Source organism: Lissotriton vulgaris, chromosome 9 (assembly GCF_964263255.1).
Source record: "Lissotriton vulgaris chromosome 9, aLisVul1.2, whole genome shotgun sequence".
Classification (NCBI taxonomy): domain Eukaryota; kingdom Metazoa; phylum Chordata; class Amphibia; order Caudata; family Salamandridae; genus Lissotriton; species Lissotriton vulgaris.
The window spans coordinates 1,232,140,852-1,232,161,972 of record NC_141697.1 but is presented as its reverse complement, the minus strand read 5'-3'; the positions used below and the strand labels follow the sequence as shown (position 1 = coordinate 1,232,161,972).

Genomic DNA, 21,121 nt, shown 5'->3' with positions numbered 1-21,121 from the left:
ACTTAAAATCCATTCTTATATTTCTTGACTGTTCTGTTTTTTCCACTTATGGGGTTATTCTTACTCTCTGCCATAAGTTTTCTCATACTGTGTGGTAAGCATGGGTTTAAAAGCAATATACCTCTCAATAGGAGGGCATTAAGATAAAAAACTAGAATGAGTGACATAAAAAGTTCAGTGAGATGCTGTTATTATGTATACTGTGTATATAGGTATCTGATGACATGTATATATATATATATATGTACATATGTACAAATGATGTTTCTTTCCTGGTTTTCTTAAACAAACTCGTGTATCAATGCATAGCGGTATTATCAGATTTGTGTATCAAGAAACACTAGCCTTATGTATACAGTTTATTTTGGCATAAAAACGGTCTTTTGTACTGTCATACATAGATTTTTAAATATTTAAAATACTTTTAATATGTTTTTACAGAAATACGATGGTACAGTCCTGAGGAAGACACACCTGTGTCGAAACGCGTAGACAGGAAACCATCTTTTAACTGTATTATGATATGTTTTTGATGAACAGTTCTACTTTCACATATGTTAGAATGTTTGAAATATTTTATCATGCATATATATGAATGTATCCTATTTTTATAAATGAATAATCTTTTGATAAATTAATTAAAATTCATCAAATGTGCAAAGACTTGTTTTGATTGCTTCTTATTGTTTTGTTTGGCAAATGCCAGTATTCATGTGCTAGTGTTTATTATTGATTTGCCCGAGTACTATATTCACACAAAATGTCCTACCACCTCCATTCCTAAATGAGGATGGGGAACCCCTCACTCCCTGGAAGAATTGGGTAAGGATATTTGAGTCCTATTTAATAGCTATTGGTGGCAATAGGTTCTCATCTGTGAGAAAGCTACACATATTGCTACATAATTTAGGGAAGCATGCTAGAGAGATATATGACAATTTACCTGACATTGCTAGCGATAGCAGTAGTGGAGGTGTGGCTGGTGATGCTCCACCTGATGTATATCAAGTTGCTTTGATGAAACTAGATGCTCAGTTTGGGAAGAAAATTAATGTGGTTTTGGAGAGACACAAATTCTTCTCAAGGTCTCAAGGGAAGTATGAGAGAGTGGTAAATTATATAGCAGTACTTAGAGGCCTATCTTCCACTTGTGATTTTGGAAACCTTACTGATTCTCTGATCAGAGACCAATTGGTTAGATGTACATCAGATAAAAAGATACAAGAAAAGTTGTTAGCAGATGCCCCAGATTTGAAACAGGCTGTGGATATAGCCAAAAGCATTGAGCACACAGCCTTCTGCATGAGTGAGATGAAGGATGCTGTTGAAGTAAAACAAGTGTGTGATGAAGAAATACTAAAGGTATCAACAAAGCATGACACAAGCAAAAGTGTATCAATGGGGAGTTCTGTTCAAAGGGCTGAAACCCAAAAGTTAAAATGTTTCCGTTGTGGCTATCCTAACCATCTAGCTATAATGTGAGGTGTCCAGCAAGAAGTGTTATGTGTAGAAAGTGTAACAAACGGGGACATTTTACCAAGGTGTGTCATGAAATGAAAAAGAATGTGGCCCATGTTATTTTTGATGAGGAGGAACCTAGAGGTGACATCGTATTCCAGGTGAATGAACTTCTTGAGAGCTCTGATTGTAATTACCCTGAGTGTGAGATTTGGCTTGACAATGTACCTTATAATGTATATGCTGATTCTTGTTCACTTTATACACTCATAAATGAAACCACATTTAAGGCAAGGTCTGTTGACAAAGAATATGAGCTATTACCTCCAGAAATCAACCCAGGAGGATACAACCATGACACCATACCCCTGGTAGGAATGGTCATTATGCACATCAAATTCAAGGATAGAGTCACTGTGGGCAAAGTATAGTTAACCAAGAAGGGATCGTGCTTACTGGGGTGGAAACATCAAAAAGACCTTGGCATCAAGTTAGATCCCAATGCCTCTGAGCCAGTGTACTTGGTGGAGCAACCAAGCATAGGTACAGAAGTGTGTGAGGATTTCCCCGAGGTATTTTCAAATGAGTTAGGACTGCTGAAGGGTTTCCTCCATAAGATAAAATTGAAGAAGCATTGCAAGCCCACTGTACATAAAGCAAGATCTGTACCGTTAGTGGTGAGAGATTCTCTGAAAAATGAACTGGAGAAGTTAGAGTCCATTGGGGTGATTGAAAAAATTGAGAGCTCGGAGTGGCTCGCCCCCATTGTGGTAGCTTCAAACGGAGGTGGCAAAGGGATTCGTTTGTGTGTGGATCTCAGGGACCTCAATGCTAACATCTGGGTGGAGAGGCATCCTCTCCCTAGAATAAATGAGATGCTCAGCGTGTTAAAAGGTGCAAAATTCTTCAGTGTTTTAGACCTCTCTGCGGCTTACCACCAGGTTGCCCTTCATCCGGAGTCTAAAAGCCTGACTTCTTTTATTACGCCCTTTGGGGCATACCAATACAACCGTATGCCATTTGGATTGGCATCTGCGGCTGCTGTATTCCAACGCATTATGCAGCACATCTTAGATGGTCTTGGAAAAGTCTTGTGCTTCCAGGACGATATATACTAATTTATGGAGACTCAGAAAGTGAGCTTAACATGAACTTGAGAGAGGTTTTGAGCAAGTTGAGTAAAGCAGGCTTTACTACCCAAAAGGACAAGTGCAAGATAGGGGTGAGGTCTGTGACTTACTTAGGGCACACCATTTCAGGAGAGGGAATCAAGTCGAAAACTAGCCTGGTGGATGCAGTGATGTTAGCTCCTTCCCCTCTAATAAAGATGAGCTGAGATCCTTCCTGGGTTTGGTGGAGTACATGACCAATTTCATTGAAAACTTTTCAAGTCACACATGCTCAGTGAGGGAACTCTTGAAGAAGGATGGCACCTTTGTGTGGAGTTCTGAGTGCCAAGAGGAATTCAAATATGTAAAGTCAGCCATTGCCAAGGCACCCACCTTAGGGATGTTTGATCCCAATGAAAAAACCACACTGACTACTGATGCTAGAAGTAAAGGCCTGGGGGCATCCCTCACTCAAATGGTTGGTGGATGTGAGAGAATAATTGCTTTTGCTTCCAGGGCGTTGAAAGACCCAGAGTCAAATTACTCAACCATTGAAAGAGCAGCCTTAGCGTGCTATTGGGCAATAAATCATTTTAAATTCTTTCTGTGGGGAATCCCCTTTACCCTGAGGACCGACCACAAGCCACTAATTCCATTATTCTCTACAAAGAACACCGAGAGGACCACTCCACGCATTTATAATGGGTTTTGGCATTGCAAGGTTACAATTTCACCATGTGTTATGTGGCCGGTGAGAAAAACGCTATAGCAAACTGCATGTCAAGATTGCCAGTACATGGTGAGGACAACTTGTGCAGCCCACCAGAAGAGGTTATTCTCGCAGTAGAACACCCGGCCATTAGTAAGGAGGAGTGGGAGGAAGAATCTCAAAATGACCAGGTGTTAGGGGAATTGAGGAGATTGATTGAGAAAGGGTGGCCTGAGCATAACAGTGAGCTATCAGAAAACCTCAAACCATATTGGGCAGTGAGAAATGAGTTATCTAACATGAATGGTCAGGTGTGCAGAGGAAATAAAGTCATTCCTCCCGGCAACATGAAGGACAGGATTATAGCGTTAGCACATGAAGGTCATCCAGGGAGAAGCATGACCAAGAGTAAGATCAGACAACATTATTGGTTCCCTAAGATGGATGGGTTGGTGGAAATCACTGTAAAGGACTGTGAGGCATGTGGAAGGTGTGACAAATCCAAGGTAATACACAAAGCACCACTCATTCCGGTGGGGGTACCGACTAAACCATGGGACAAGCTGGAAATTGATATAATAGGCCCCTTGAACCTACTTAACACCAACCAGAGGTTTATGTTCGTAATCATTGATTATCACTCTCATTGGATCAGTACCAAATTTGTACCTTCAATAACTACACAAGATTTAATTGAGTTTTTGCAGGAGGTGTTCGCAACAGAAGGAATACCGAGCACTCTGGTGACAGATAACGGGGTTCAATTTACATCAGATGTAATGAAAAAATTCTTATCAGAGTTAGCCATCTCACGTATAAGAACACCTTTTTACTGTCCAAAAGCAAATGGAATGGTAGAAAGGGCAAATAGAATGTTGAAGAACTCTATTCAAATGGCTGTTACAATGCATGAACCTGTAGAGGAAGCAATAAGGAAAACACTATGGTCTTATCATTCTCCCCCAATGCTGTGACAGGAGTATCTCCTTTTGTATCCCTTAAAGGGAGAAATCCAGGATCTAAGCTCAACCCAAACTGGTTAAATGGTGGTGTTCGGTGTGGGTGGATAGAGATTCTGTGAGAGAAAAGGTGGATCTACATCAAGCGGATTACAAAACCAGGTACGACCAGAAGTGGGGCACCACTAGCAGGAAGTTCCATGTCGGACAGTGGGTAGTAGTCAAAAGACCTGTTATAGGACGTGCAAAAGTGTTCTCCTTCTCCAAACCAGCGAGAATACAGCGGGTGAACAATAACTCGGTGGTTCTGGAAGATGGAAGCACATAGAGCATAGACAATGTAAGTGGCTGCCCCGATGAGTGTGTTCCAATGGCTGGCTGTAAGGAAAACCAAGATGATGTTTTCCCGGATGTTCAAGCAGCCAGAGAAACCAGGGTGCGTCAGCCACCATGTTGGCAAAGGGACTATGTAAAATAGAGCTATTTTAGTATACTTTTACTCCCCCGGAGGACTGTTCTACAACTGTTGTTATATTCCTTACAGAGGGAGATGTGTTGTAATATCCCTCAGTTAATTCACATGAGTTTTGGTATGCCCCACTCACCCCTTCCCCAGTGTACTGTTAAACTGGCCCATGGAATGTTGGTGGGGCGTTCGTGTTAGATCGTTGTGTGAGGCTGGCAGCGCAGAGACCAAGACGTGAATAAAGCTGCTCTACTTCAATCTCCAGCGTGGCAGTGATTATTCCAACAATGTACTTATCCGCATACATTCGCTCGAAATAAGTTTGTGGAATGTTAAAGGCTTTCACAACCCAATTAATAAACAAAGAGTTACTGCTCATCTATCACAATTAAAATGCCAAATTGCCCTCCTGCAAGATACTCACCTAACAGGAAAAGGTATAAATTCATTTAGGAGAAATTGGCTTGGTCATTCCTTCTATTCCCCCACCATGAATAATAAAAATAGAGTTATCAATTTACTTTACAATTTTTTATAGGTTATGGTGGAGAATCAAGAAACAGATGATGAAAGTCGATGGCTCTTTCTATATCCTAAGATTAATGATGAACCTGTATCAGTTATTAATGTCTACACTCTTTTGCGGTTGATTCGATTTTTTGACATAATATTTCATTGAAGCTGATGTCTTGTTCTAACACTAATTTGGTGATCGGAGGTGACTGTCATCAAATTATGCATCCATTTCTTAATAGACAATTTACTTCATGCTACACATCCTCTGCTGTTGGGTTGGCGGACCCGTGGGATGTCTGCGAGGGAGAGGGGAGCGGATCGAAGGTGTCTTGTCAGTTGGTGGAATGTGAGGCGTTCGTTGATGTATACTGGTTCCTCATTGTGCATGGCTTTGTAAGCATGTGTTAGCATCTTGAATTGGCATCTCTTCTGAATCAGGAGGCAGTGTATTTTCTTGAGGTGGGGTGTGATATGGGTCCTTCTACGGAGGTCGAGGATGAGTCTAGCGCTGAGTTCTGTATTGTTTTTAGTCTCTTCAGGAGGCATGGAGTGATTTCAGTGTAGAGTGCCTTTCCGTAATCTAGTCATCAGATGATGAGGGCCTGTGTGACGGTCCTTCTGGTGGTGATTGGGAGCCACCTGAAGATCTTGTGGAGCATGCAAAGGGTGTGGAAGCAGGTGGAAGAGACTGCGTTGGAACAGCAAGAGGATGGCAGTAAGGGATTTCCTGTCGCACCACCTAACTATACACAGTAATTCGAGTAGATTGCTCTATAAATGCTGCCCACCACTTAGGTCCACTGCCACGGGACTGTACAAAAATAGATAAATAACAAACAGATAGAGAGGCAGCAATGGCAGTTATATGATAATGTATCAATACATCACAACGCAACACATGTCCTTCTTTGATATGAAAAAGTCCAGTTTTAATATGTCATCTTGACACGATGATAAAATTAGACAGTCAGTACTCTTAACATAGGATGATCACAAAAGCAGCCAAGAAACAGCCAGCGCGTTTCGCCCGTTGCGGGCTTCCTCAGGGCAGGTTATTCAAGTTGGCCGTATTCACACTTATTTCCAGGTGAATAAATACACACGTAAGTAAGCTGTGCATGTAGCAACAAGAACGAGAAGAAGAGGGGGACGTAGCTTGGACACAATGTCAATCCAAAACGATTTACTCAGAGAACGTGATATCTGTGCATATCTTTCTTTTCCCTCAAAAATGGTACTCGGTTTCGCGATGGGTGTATAAGCTTGATAGGCAACACTCCCAATAACTGTATTCTAGAACGTCCCCATATCTTCCAAAGTATCTCAGCGCCATCTTCTCTTCGACCAGGCCCCTGGGATGGTCACCATTGGGTGCCTTTTTGGTGCACACTGTATCTCCCCCCTTGTACTCTGGCTGACTACAGTCAAAGCACACCCCAGCCTTTGAAGGGGTCAAATTTCTTCCCGAGGTACCCACTCCCCTGGGATTGAGATGTGGCCCTGGGCCCCACCCATCCGCCCCCCCCCCCCACTCCAGTATTTTTTGGGACGCTTTAGGAGTGTCTTTCTTTTTATTCTTACTCCCCTCTGACCTCCTTTATTCTAGTTACAATCCTGGGACTTTTTAGGGAACTCTGTGCAAATCCATTATTCAGCTTTCTTGCCAAACTCCCTTGTTCTTGACAGCTTAGAATCTACTAGGTGCTGGTGCACCTGCACTGAGGAACAGTTTGTGAGCATGTCAAACTTAACTATAAAATTATAGAGCTATTCATTGGTGTCCACTCTGTTGCCTTTTAAACAGCCATCCAATGCCTTTACAGCAAAATCAGATATTTTTTTTCTAAGTTACGTGGGGGCATATCGTCAAGGGCAGTATCGCCGCTTTAGCTGCACTTTTTGCCACTAAAGTGCCAATAATCTTAACGCCCTATCAACATGGACATGTTAGCACTTTTTTCCATGCCTTTTCGCCATTTCTCTGATCGCCCAGCTGTGCATCTCTAATGAGATGCAAAGTGGGCGTTCCCCCCACAAATAATGTTAGAAATGACGCTAACCGTCATTTCTCCTATCAGCAAGCTGCTCGCTAACCTGTGTAGCGATAAGAAAAGTAGAGCTAACCGCGGTTAACGTTACTTTCCTTACGCCTGCTTTCAGTCTGACTTAGCCATTATATACAATGGAAGGTGGATATAATGGGTAAGTCTGCACTGCCATAACCGCCAAACGTTGTGCAATTATAGCTGGATTCCCAGCGATAATCGCACATTTGGCAGTTTGCGCATGGAATTTAATCGCTTTGGAGATAAGCATTGTTGATAGTACGTTATCTCAGCGATAAAATCCTGCGATAGCCGGCGTTAATTATCCCCACGCTAAGTGCGCTGAGCGAGAATTATCGCTGTCCTTTGCTGCTATGCCCCGCGGAGATTTATGGAAACAAACCAGATTATTTTGCTCAGGTTGGTTCCTGTTCTTGCTGTCTTGATGAAAAACCCCATGTGACTCAGTTTAAGGGGTGGAAACGTTGACTTATCGGGTTCCACCCATTCCCTTAATTGTTGGACTGTTCAAACCTAAATGCCTATATCATTGGGTTTCTAAGAAGTCTGTTCTTCCTCTGTGCAAGGAACCTTTGTACACATTGTAAATGTTGCCAGTTAAATATATAGAAGCAGATCTACAAGAAACTAATGCGGAAACTAATGCGGCCGCAAATCATTTTGCTGCTCCAAAACTGCGTTATTTTTTAAGCACAGGGATGTGACATATTTACAACACTATGACGCATCTCTGTGCTTCCCCCTGCGCTGGCGCACAATCTGCAGCCATGCGCTGGCGCAGGAACCCTTGCACCATGGTGCAAGGATGCCCTGCGTCGTGGGTAGATGGTTTTTGTGTAAAAACAATCAATTGACGTGATTTCCTCTTCCAATGTGTGCTGTAGAATGCAGCAAGCATCGAAAGAGGAAAAAAACGAGGAGAAATGAAAACATTTCTCCTCGTTGCACCTCGCTACACCACCCCAAGGGTGGCATACCATTCTGAAGCATTTCCAAATTTACGATTTCTCGTAAATCTGGAAATGCATCAGAGGACATGGGTGTTGCGTGGGAACACCCACAGCAACACCCATGTCATGCCCCTAACACGCAAAGTGTTGAGTGAACAGGAGTGATATTTACAAGCACAGGTTCAGTCACGCAGGGTGACTTTACCTGTTCTTGTAAATATCACTCAGCAGGCTGCGCCACCGGTGCATCAACGTGACGCCCCGACGGCGCAGGGGGCTTGTAAATCTGCCCCTCTAATGTTATTGTGTGGCTCACTTATTTTCACTCCCACTTTGCCGTCACTTGGAGCACCTCTATATTCTGACTACTTTGAGCAGCCATTGGACTCATCTTGTGATGCTTCAATACAAAGAAATTGTGTTGATTGCCTTTATCATGTGTGAATATTTGGCCGATTGTATCGTGTATCAGTTACAGATTGAATGGTTACCAGTGGACACTACTCTGTGCGAGTTTACTACCCTTGCTCCTGGTGCCCTGTATTTCTGATTAGCTTTATGATAATGATTGTGTATTTACATTTCTCACTGGCACCGCGCTCATAATGTGCGCTGTTTATTTTGTAAAAATATGTTGTTCTTGAAGATCTCTCTGGAGGAAGCCTTTCCAGCAAGCACAGTGCATTTCATTCATTCAAGAGACATTTTATTGATCTTGTAACTAGTTCATTCAGATAATTCCAGATGACTTAGGTCAGAAGGGGCGAATCAATATTCATGCAACGGGAAAGAGTTCGGAGGGTAGGGTTATGTGACGTTTTATAATGCTGAAATAAGATTAATAATAATAATAATACAGAATTGTGTAAAGCGTGTGCAGCTACCTCAACCGGAGGCGTCCCGGTGCTATGATTAGCTGACATAATGTTACTTTTGATCGAACCGTACTCATATTGCAATTTGCATCATTTTCTGCAGTGAAATTAGCTATCCAAACCCTCAGTTTTGGGGGAGACATTGATCTTTTTGAGTATCTACCAGAGATGCTGCTCGAATCTGTCGATTTGCTGCACTCTGGGGTCTTAGTCTATTTTGTAGATTTGTCTTTATTCTCCTTTTATTTTGAACTCTGTGAAGCCTTCATGACAATTAATTTCCATTTCCTTTGACTGGTGTTTTGAAATGCTACTATTTTTATTTTCTCTGTGTTGCACTTTAATGTTTTAATAAACCTTCATGGTTTCCCAAATGTTTGATTTCAAACTCACTTTTTGAGTCCATTCTATTTTTCAATTGCATTTTGAGACTCTGTTTTGAAGTCTTGTCATCAGCGAGATATTCCTTCATCTCTTCTTGAGGGCGATCCTGTCCGTGACGCCACATCTGGGCGCTCCAAGTACTCTGACGATCATGCAGGTATTCTAATAGGTATTACCAATAAATGCTTGATTCTGATTGGTGAGATAAGTGTTTTTGATATAAGTACTTTTGATATCTTGCGATAAATAGTTAAAATAATTTGTTATACTTTCCATAAGTTGTTAAACTTTCCATAACAGTGCGTCACATGGAAGGCCCTTATTCTTTATAAATAAAACTATGTTGGTACATCTATTTACAGGCAAAGATAACAGAGTTTGCACATTGGTAGACCTAAAACATCAAAATAAACCCACATCAAAGGGCTCTTTAGTGCAACCATTCTCATGTAAATGTATGTACAATCCGGGGCACTCGAGATTTAAAAAAGGCCTGCCATTTTATTTGATTACTAACATAATTCTGTTCCACGTTTGTCTTTTGGTCAATTATTTATTTCTACAGAGCTAAATGGAGTGTATCGAACAACAGTATTTGATGTAGTTTAAAATGTGGAGAATAATTGGAATTTCTTTCTGAGAAATTACAATTAAAGATTTGTTTTTGGGACATATTTGCATAATACAATTTAGACCTAAGACCTGCTGACCTTCAGGAGGATACTAAAGACCTGGCTGTTCGATCAGTAGTGCCCCCCCCTCTATACCCCCCCAGCGCCTTGAGACTCTCGCGGGTATGTAGTGCGCTTAACAAATGACTGATTGGTTGATGGTGAAAGCTCTCAAAAATTCTCATTGCTTTTTAGAGTGATTCAAAATTATTATTCATATTAGACATGAGGACTATCCATTATTACTGAGATTAATCATGTAATATATTTTTGGGGTGAATTTGATATATCGGAGAATGCAATTATGCTACTATATTGGTTTGCAAAATAAATTTAATAATAAGCACATTAAGCACAGCTCCTTGTCTTGGAACATTGAGCCTCAAGGTGTTATAATTTGACAATGGTGCCTACTGTGGATTCTGTTTATGGTTTTCTACCTAATCCAAAAACAGACCTATAAAAGATCCCGTAGACATGCACCTAATATATAGGTTTTACTAGCATCCCGCTTACAATTGATGCGGTTTGGGTGAGGTCATGAACGAAAGATATTTTTTTTCAATTTTTCCAACTTTTACACACCTATGCCTTATTTTATATCCCTGTTAACTGGATTGTTTACTTTATGCGATCTCAAACAAACTCTGATTTGTCGCCATTCTGACTTTCTAAATCTATTCTCTTCTATTATCTCATTCTTCTTATTCTTTTCTGCCTCTTTTTCACTTTTTTCCTTCACATTTTCTCGTTTTCTTTCATGTATTACACCCCCTCTTTTCCATCACCCACCACAAAACCCTGTTGAACAGGAACTCTAAACCCCAGATGACATCACACAAGAGCTTGCTGCTCCTCGGTTGGGCACCAGGCTGTTACAGACCCACGTGACATCACACAAGAGTGTACTGCTCTGTGATTGAACACCAGGCTGTTAAAATCCCAGATGACATCACATAAGAGCTTGCTGCTGTGTGATTGGGCACCAGGCTGTTAAAGTCCCAGGTGACATCACATAAGAGCTTTCTATGTGTGATTGGGCATCAGGCTGTTACAGAACCGGGTGACATCACACAAGGATTTACGGCTCAGTGATTGGGCTCCAGGCCATTACAGCCCCATGTGACATAACACAAGAGCTTGCTGCTCTGTGATTGGGCTCGAGGTTGTTACAGTCCCACGTGACATCACTCAAGCGCTTACTGCTCTGTGATTGGGCACCAGGCTGTTACAGTCCCACGTGACATCACTCAAGCACTTACTGCTCTGTGATTGGGCACCAAGCTGTTACAGTCACACGTAACATCACACGAAAGCCTACTGCTCTGTGATTGGCTGCCAGGCCATTAACCCCCAGGTGATGGTACCAAGTTAAGGACTACACCGGAAGCTTCCAACTTCATTTAGGATGTGCAGGTGAATTACAGAGCAAACCACATGCAGTGAATCTTTTCTGTAGCAGTATTGGGGAAAAAAACAACACAGCCGTGGGTTCCAGTAAAACCATCAAAACCTTTTTATATATATTTATATATATATATACATTTACAAAGAAAGCAACGCAGAGCCTCAGCGTCATTACGTGCCTCTGTCATTGAATACAAGAACGAGCAATAAAATAGAAACATTTTTGTTTAAAAATCCTCATTAAACATGCGTAAAAGTCGAAACACCAGGATGCAGGGCCGGGCGAGATTCAGACAGCAGTGCCTTCCTGCGACCAGAGGGTGGCGTGGTACAGAGGTGGGGTGCAGTGAGACCCTCGCGGCCCCCCAACATGGACCTCACCTCCCTGGATCAAACTGAAGGAGTTTTATTCACATGGAAAGCACTTGGGACGCTCATGAGAATGGGCCCTCGTGGCAGGCTTTGAGCGAGCCACGTGCAGGGGTGGGATGGAGCGCGTGCAGCTGACCCCGCTAGGTAGTCTGGGACTTGCTGCAGCCAATCAGAGACTGCAAGAGAAAAAGTCCTAGCTTTCTGTGTGCAGCGGTCTCTGCACCTTCGCCTGTTGAGGCCACCACACCCGCTAAGCTCCCAACAATGCAGGACTGGTCGGGGTACCCCTGCGGGCTAAGCAGCAGAAGGGGCGACCGCTGCAGCTGGTGTAGCTGGCAGCGACAAGCATACCCTTAGGAAGGAAGGAAGGCCGCAGTGGTGCTACTTGGAGTAAAAAGTGGCTCATCGTGCCGTAGGTGGTGCAAGTGGTGAGACCACTTAAGGGAAGCAGGACAGTAATGTATTTTAGTCAGAGTGGAATGGGGAATGGACTTGCCGGCATAACGTGGCGACTAAAATGCGAGTGGCACCTTTTGAAATGGACTCTGCTGCCAAACACATCGAACACAAGAGCACAACAAGGAGCTGAGCAGTCCATCCCACCTATGTCTGTGGAGGGCGCACAAAACACAACATGGTGGACCTGACCAAGCGCCACAACAGGAAGGGGGACCGACTGCTTCAGCGGAACTCCTCAGAGGTCTGTGGCTTTCATTTTTTAACACCTGACCCTTGTCCAGAAAACAAAAGCCTGAATAGTGACCTGGACTCTCTTGTTCAGATGTTGCAAACACCCACTGAAGCTGTTTCATCCACACTTTCCTTCCATGACCTGCCTTGCAGCTTGTCTGCTCCGTCGCGGAGCGCCTTAAGGATGTTGGCATACTTATGAATGCTAAGCGCTATGTGCTACTAACCCTATATAGGCGTCATATTGCAAGCCAAGACGTTCGATGATCCTATAGAGTTTATATGGTCATATGATTCCAAAGTGACCAGCAAGGTCCTCCTATAAAAAGATTAAGCGTACTTTCTTTCATATATTACATGATATTCTGTCTCCCAAAATCCAAAAGATAGTTAACGTCCTTCTTCTACAATTTAACAAAGAGCACAATAATGTGTACATTTATGCTTTCTTGTGTTGTGGTTATATGTTTCAGCAGGAGTTAGAGGACAAGGTTAGACAGAAAATGTACAAGACCTGAGACAGACAGAGAGGGATCCCACAGCCAGGGCCAGAGGACCCACTCTGTGGTGTTGGAGCAGAAATGGGTGGACTAGTGGGGTGTGGTGGCCAGTGTGTGCATTCAACATCCGGGTATTAATAGGTCAATATCAACACTGGAAGAATCATATATATAAAAGTGGAGACATCTTGTCTCAGAAGAGTGGACGTTGTGCGCTCCCTACGTGGCCAGTCTGATTCCGGGGCAAGCCTCTGTTCCAGGGATTTTCAGAAGCAAGCATCCTGCACCCTATGTGTAGTTTTACGCACTTATGGTTGTTGGTCACCTATGTCCCTGATTCCCATAATGAGCATGTGTATGTCACAGATACATTCACATGCCTGTGTGTGTATGTGTTGTCTGGAGTAGGACAGACCTTGTGATGCTATGACCAATCTCGAATATAAGAGGTAAAGTACCCCAAAGCGCACTGTACATATTTAGACTATATCAAATGAAAGGGGAGCTCCCTTACCACTTGGAGGCTGAGAGACGAGAGGCTTTCGAAGGTGACAGAGGTCCAAAGTGACATTAACTGTCCAGGTAAATATAGGGGTCTCTTTTTTACTCACAATGAATGGCCGTGCTTTCTCCCTGCAGTCTCAGTCCTATCCTGTCACGCTCTCCACTCCTCCCCACCTGCCCTGTTTTCCCTTCCCTCACATGGCAGACAATCATGAAGCCAACACCCAGTGCCATTCCAATTCCAAACACAGTATCATAACTCTGGACAAATTATTACCTGCCTCATTTTCCCAAATCCCTGGTGTTGTCAACCCCTTCGAACCCCAGCACTCACAGTCACATGCGCACCTCCCACAAATTCCTAATCATTGGAACACCCTTGTCATCATGGCCAACATGCTCCGGAGGCTACAGCACCGGCACAGGCCACTCCATACCAGAAAAACATGTAGGAACAGTGCTTAACTTGTACCAGTGGTTTCCAGAGCTCAGCACCAGAAACGTAATTGTCAACACAGCACTTAGGACAGACTGCCACATGGTGGTGCTGCTCATCTAATTCAGAGGTGAGCAGAACAATGGTTGTTTATGAATACAATATACATTAAAAAATTACACATACCTGCCTCCACAGCCATTCCTTTAGCTTTGGGGGCCTGGAATAATCTGAACTGTCGCACTTGCAGGCGTGAGAGATGGTCAGTAGTGGTTTTGGCAGCAATGACGGGGCAATGGGTGGTGCAAGCTGAAGGGGCCTCCTGGTCAGGGCCCTGGCACTTAATATTTTACAAATGAAGCCCTGTGTCGGAAGATGGCGTCCGGGTGCCCCAATCATGGGGATCACCCCTCCCCCATCCAGGACGGCATCAGAACTCATTGCACTGACTTAGGGTGTAAAGGTGAAAGGTCAGCCTGTGGCAGCGCATCATCCACAGAGGGCACTGTAACATCAGAACTCGACTGTAATATTACATGTGAGTTCTGAAGTCAACTTCTTATTACATGCTAGGTCTGACACCTTGCACAGGATTTTCCATGGTGATTACAATTCTCCATGTGCACGTTTTTTACAGGTTTGTTTATCTACTGCACGATTACAATGTATTACACCGACTACCATGTATTACACCGGGGTCGCTGTTAGGATTTGTTTGCATTCAGTAAGAAAGAGGGCGACATTATAGGGGAAAAAGAGAAAATCATACGCTTTCTTTGACAATTACCCATATTTTCTGTAAGTAAACAGGACAAAACCAGTGATTCCCCTCAGCATCCCTGCACTCAGCTATTCCCAGCCCTGAGGCCACTGGACTCCTGCTCTGTAACATGATAAAAGTACAAGTTTTATGCACACAGATGAAGCCCCTTCATCAGTTTCCCAGAATATTTTGAGGATGGATTTGGCAGCAATTTTCGTGCAAACAATGACATTTTTGGCATCTCAATTTCCTTCCCTATAAAGGAGTTGAGCCCCCGCTCCCTCTGAATCCAGTTTACAACATGTAGCAGCCCCCTGTGAGATGGAAAGGGCAGAGGTCAAACAGTCTTTGGGACAACCTCTTGATTTTGAAGGTAGGTGGTGTCTGGATCAGTGACTCACACGCGGGGGTCTTGTCTCAGATGGCATCAGATGGCCTATAGAATGCACAGGACAGAAGAGTGACCAACTGCCCGTCCCGCTTAGCTTGGTATTGGGAGGTCTGCTGAGCTACAGGGCCATCAGGCTCCAGGGCAAGAACTGGTGAAGTGACCACTAAAGCAATGCCTTGCTGCCCACCCTGAAAGCTGACACAAAACAGACCAAGCCCGACTCTGCCTGGCACTTAAATTTAAGGAATATATAGTAGCCCTTTTTTCATATGATTTATGGAAGAAGTGAACGTCTACTCGAAACCGCCATGTGCGAAATAACAAATTAAGAGTCAGCTTCTTAATGCAAGATTAGTAAAGTGCTCTGTACTATCTCACTTCTTGGAAGATAACAACAGTAATGTGAGACATTTAACCCGTTCACGGTGTGCTTCCAGTAAGCTAGGCCAATCAGGAGCTCAGCAAATAGCACAGATCACGTTGGTTCAATACTGTGGTGCTCAAAGAAGCATCAATGTAGCAAGAGCTGAGATCCGGCAAGACGGAAGCACAGAGAAGTTGCTACAAGTTGTACAATCCGCTATGGTTAGGTTGTCACTTTCACTCCAGCGGTCTTACTGCGCACAGTACTACTGTGGGGCACGGCGGCCTTGGCGACCTCGATGGGTGCGTGATGGCTAAATTAAACTAAATCTCTCGAGATGAGCCGAGACCACATTGGCCAAAAGAGTCTGGTGGCATGTAAACGTGCAAGGAATCAACAGAACGCTGAGAAGCGTTACTCGAATCCGAGCACCCCTGAAAATATTGGTATATTTATGTATTCCCAAAACCTGTTCTAGATCATTGGCGACTGGTTCTATGATCTATATCTTGAAGCACTTTTATACTTTTAAATGGCTAAATGTACGCATACGCTGATCTCTTAACCTGGAAGCACTTTACACCTCGGTGACTGACATGTACGAATGAGGCTGATGACAGAGACAGCAGAGTAACCAGGGAATGTCCCCGGCTGGCTAGTGACTGCAAGGAGACACAAGACATGGGGCGGAGCCTAACACAGGTGGCCCGTTCTGAACTGGCACCGAAGGTTACCCGAGGGCAGCTACCTAGTGTCGGTTTGCAGTATACAACTGATGGCCCTTTGTAGTCATTGTATGAAAGAAGTGAGTGTTGTGTATTAAAAATGAAGATATTCTAACCCAGCTTTCCCTATGATCCAACCAGCAGCCGGTAGGAGCTGCCGCCTCTGATCCCATCGCTCATTTCCAATCTTTTTGCTCATAGTGCCTCACCTTTCTCTCCCACAGACCCTTGCTTCAGATCCTGCACATGGCTGGACACACAATATTGAGCTAGTCTCTGACATCAGCTTGTGAACAGTAGTAGCATATCAACACCCTTTGTCTTTGCTGCTGAGCTCAAAAGACAAACACCACTTTCATACTTTGGCAAGCAACTTCCCACCTTTCTCTGAAGGGGTTCCCACCTTACCTGGCAATAATGCCTCAAACGTGGCCACTAAAGTGCTTGGGTCGCGTTCCTTCTGCCAGTTACGAACCACATTACTTTGTAGATTTTCCAAGTAATGGCACCCTAAGCCATGTTGTACATATATAAACCAAAATGGAAACAAATGGACAAAAACAATTCTTAAATCTTCCACATGCCATGTTCTACGAAACGATACAGCCCTGTTTTAAGCATCAACCGCGGAGCACCTCAGTCGCCAAGATCCCCGCGACATTGTGATGTGGTGTGGTAAATAGTCTCCACCGATCTCTGTAGGCCAGAACTCTACATTCTGAGGTGGGGCGGGGGCAGAGGTGAGTGCACCTGTACACAATCTCCAGGCAATTTGATAAATGTCGTAAGAAAATTTCCCAAAATCATACTAGTGTCCTGACAATTTTTCCGTTTTACTTTTTCTGCGCTACGGATCACTTTCCTTGTAAACATATCTCTGCCCAAAAAAATACATGTATTTCGAAGGTGAGTAGTAGCTTCTCAGCCTGTCGCTGCCCATTTCCCTTTGAAACTGTGCCAGCAGCATGGGTCCTAAAATACGCTGCCCCCATGCGTGGCTCTCCGCAGGCAGAAAGTAACAAAATTACACCTTAGCCGTGAGCTTCCGATCCTTCGTCAGTTCCTCCACCAATAGAAAGCTAAAATTCAGCAGCAATTTATCCCTGGGAACCTAAATCCTCATTTTAGTACAGAAATTATGTTTAAAAAATCCCTTCCCCACATCTTAGAACAATCACCAGGTAACAGCATTACAAAGAAACAAAAAACAGTGGCCCCCGTTGCCATAACCAAGCTCCTTTCTTGCCCTTGCCGCAAGGGACTCGTCATAGGGCAGGAGGTTAGAACAGGCCTAGTTTTTAGAGAGAGCAGGCTTTCTTTCCCCACAGCATTCACCCTCACTTTTCCGTGATCCCCTTTGCCCTCCCCCACTGATAGTCTTGAGTTTTGGCCTGCCCTCCTCAGAAGTGCGCCATGCTGCGGACAGCGAGCCGGAGTCCACACCCAGCGGCCATGGCCTGGTTCTTTCTGGTGCCGTTGATTGTCAGCAGAGCACTCTGGCCAGCCTCAAACCCGGTTGGAATGGTGGCAACGGTGGGATCCGAACCCTAAGGAGTTGTTTTCAGTTTTTTCTGGTGATTTTGGCGAGCCGCAGTCCTTACAACCGTCAGAGAGTGAACCTGCAAGAGAAACGTCATATTAGCGACAGCACATTCCCAAACGAACTCAACAACTAGATTGATTTGCACATGACGGACCTCTTCTGTGCCACCACTAACAAGCCCCAAAATCATAACTGCAATATCTGGGTAGAAAGGCAGCCAGAGGAGCTTGCCAACATTGGATGACACCAGTGGCGGTTCCTCCACTAAGGCGGAGGAGCATCGCCCCACTGCTTTCAGCAGTGGAAATCATGGAAAAATAAAATGACAATAAATCGGTGGTATTCTTATTTTATTTATTCCGGCTGCATTGTCTTTGCAGGGGGCGAGCGGGCTGCTCTGCTCTCAGAGCAAGAGTGGTGGCCCTCTCGGGCCGGCCAAACAGTCATGCGCACTTTGCATGTTCGCCACTCTGGCTTAATTACAGCCTGGGTGGAGAACGTGCCCAGGCTCCCATTCCCTGGCTGAGCGCTGAACCACGGTGCTCAGACCAATCACAACGCTGCATTGCAGTGTTGTGACTGGCTCAGGGGAGCCTGGAACATGCTTCCTGTTCCGGAGCGGAGGGACAACGTTGAGGGTCAATGAGGAGAGACGTGGCGAGGAGGTACGTTTTATTTTTTTCCTTTACCTCCTCCCTCCCCCACCCACGGCCACTGCCCTCCACCCTGCCACCCCTGATCCATGCCAGAAACCACTGGATGACGCATTTCAACAGCATTTTAGTCGTGCCGATCACATCTCAATAAGTGAACGGTGCATGTCTGGACTTCCTTCCCTCGCTTGCCTAATTTAAGAGAGCACAGATATACCATCCCTACATTGCCTGAGCACTACTTTAGCTCCACTGTCTCCTAAAGCATTGCATTATTTTTTAAGCAATAGTGTAAGGGAAAGATTATTTTAAAAAAGTATAAAAAAAGAGAAGTTTCATAAGGGCGCTACCTCCCAAATGATGCAACGGCCCATGATGCTGAGGAGGCGATGTTGTGGTCTGATGCTGTAATAACAGCCAATACTGTGCCGTATAGTCCAAGATACATCTCACTGACAAACCCCAGTGAGGCCGAGCCTACCTGGGGTTGTCTGGCATATCATGCAAAGTAGGCGTGGCTTACCAGCTTGAGAAGGGGGGGCTTGACTGATCAGCTCAAGGCACAGATGAACTAAAGTTTGATGGCCTGCACTTCAAGGGCTCAACAAAAGTAGCCCAATGTGCTTAAAGGTGCTGGGCCACATTGCCAGAGTTTTTGCATCAATATCTCACTGGATATCTAAATAGATGCATTTTTGTAACTTAACTTTTCATATTTTCAAAATTTTCTAGAGGATAGATGCAGCATCCAGGGTCAACAGCCTGTTTTGACACACGCAGTACCCATATTTTGCTGACAAATTGTTCTCCATGTAACAAATGTTGCTTTAAATATTATTTCCAGATGTAATTATTCAGTTTACTCCCCGGGTCTGGTTGCTCAGTGGACTAATGCGTCCACTGCAGTGGGCTATGTTCGACCTCATGGTCACAGGTTCAAATCCCTGCGGGTCCACTCAGCCTTTCATCCATCTGAGGTCGATAAAACGAGTACCATTGAGTTGGGTAACAAGAAACATCTGTTATTCAGCGCCAAGATGCTTATGGGTGAACGTGCATTTTACAAATACACTTCTTATGTTATATTTATGGAGATGTAATAATTGTAATAGTTTATAGAAGCAGTACTAATAAGTGGTTTGAATTTGGAGATTTACTTTCCGTCTCTTGGGGCGCAGTCAAAAACAAAAGACCCAATTTGCAAAGTCATTTAGAGCAGTAAACATTTATTTACTGCTGAAAATGGCTCCATTGACACTTGCCAGGCACCCTCAAAATGACACCCACATGCAGGGGTGGGCAGTGGGAGAATGGAGGCGTGGTTAACATCCATCTAGGGTCAGAAAAAGTACATAACAACTTCAGACTTCTTGGAAATGTAAGGGAAGGGGTCTCTCAACACAGTTTTTCAATGGAGAACAAAATGTGCATTTTCTCAGTGGGCTGCCAATTCACAGAGCAGAGTTGTCCCCTGCATTCACCCCCAGCTTTGGGGAATTAGCATTCAGAGTGGTACTCCTGTGAAGTGGTGACTGCAGCAGCTTATCCGATTTACTACTGGGACTGGTTAAGAGTTCACAGAATTTTACCTTTACACCTGTGGCAGGATTAAGTGTATTGAGATTTCGGTAACTTTTAACCACACAGCGGTAGCTTCGTATCCTGCAAGGCTTTACACTTCGTGCATTAGCAGCACGTGCACTCTTCCGTCGGTTCACTGAAATATTCCCTTGTGAGCGGAAGGTCCCTCCGCTCATTTCCCTTACATCTGACAAGGGTTTGCAATGATTGCATTGTAAACTAACAATATAAAAAGCGTCATTTAAAGTAAGGCAGACCTACTGGCTTTGTCAAAGGGTCGGAAGAGAAAACTATTAAAGTCTGGTGTGTTGGCTTTAACACAGGGTCAGCACATCAACCTAGAGAAAGCAGACCTATTGACTAGGTCAAAAAAGCCACTAGAATAATTTATCAATAACCATATTCCAATGTATTCCTTCTAAATACAAAGTCCTTGTTTTTTACTTTTTTTATGAATGCCTTCTCCTTGATTTTCCCTTGTTTTCCTTGCTTTCTCTTTGTTTTCCCACATGTTTTTGAGTGTCTTCTCCTTGCTTTACCCTTGTTTTAAAAAAAGCAGTTAGCAACTGCAGCACCTTGAAACCCTCATGGGTGATTTTCTGCGCTTTATAAATCTTTTTTTTGATTGATGGATTAATTGACATGGCAATGCAAAGTAATGTTTAAAAAAACAACCATAAATGTGTGTTTGAGTTTTTCTTTAACACTCTCCAGGTTACAAAATGCAGACATAGAAGCGACCACAAGGGGACCTCGCACTGCAGTTGAAACGCACACAGCTCCAACTCAAGAGTGCTTTAAAGCCAATGGTAAAATCCAGAACATAGGGTCTTTCGAGTTTACACCTTGTGTTATCTGCTCAATGGATACACAGCTGCTGTGGCACTGTCTGGTGTGGTCAACAGGATTGTACCACTGGTGTCCTCGCTGGAATTGTGAGACTGCGAGCAGTGGCCTCAGTTCTCACTCATGCAAAAACCACAGTTGATGGACAGAATGCAGAACAATGTCATACATTCACCCCAGTAC

The 21,121-nt window shown here is 43.9% G+C and overlaps 1 protein-coding gene across 1 annotated transcript in view; it reads right to left on the bottom strand.

The window, feature by feature from the left end:
- Positions 1 to 11,655: 11,655 nt before the first annotated feature.
- CAMK1 (calcium/calmodulin dependent protein kinase I) overlaps positions 11,656 to 21,121 on the bottom strand; it is a 412,178-nt gene continuing 402,712 nt past the window's right edge. The window contains exon 12 of the mRNA XM_086939379.1: positions 11,656 to 17,934. Coding sequence (XP_086795505.1) covers positions 17,822 to 17,934 — 113 coding nt within the window. The 3' untranslated portion in view covers positions 11,656 to 17,821. The remainder of the gene's footprint in view (positions 17,935 to 21,121) is intronic.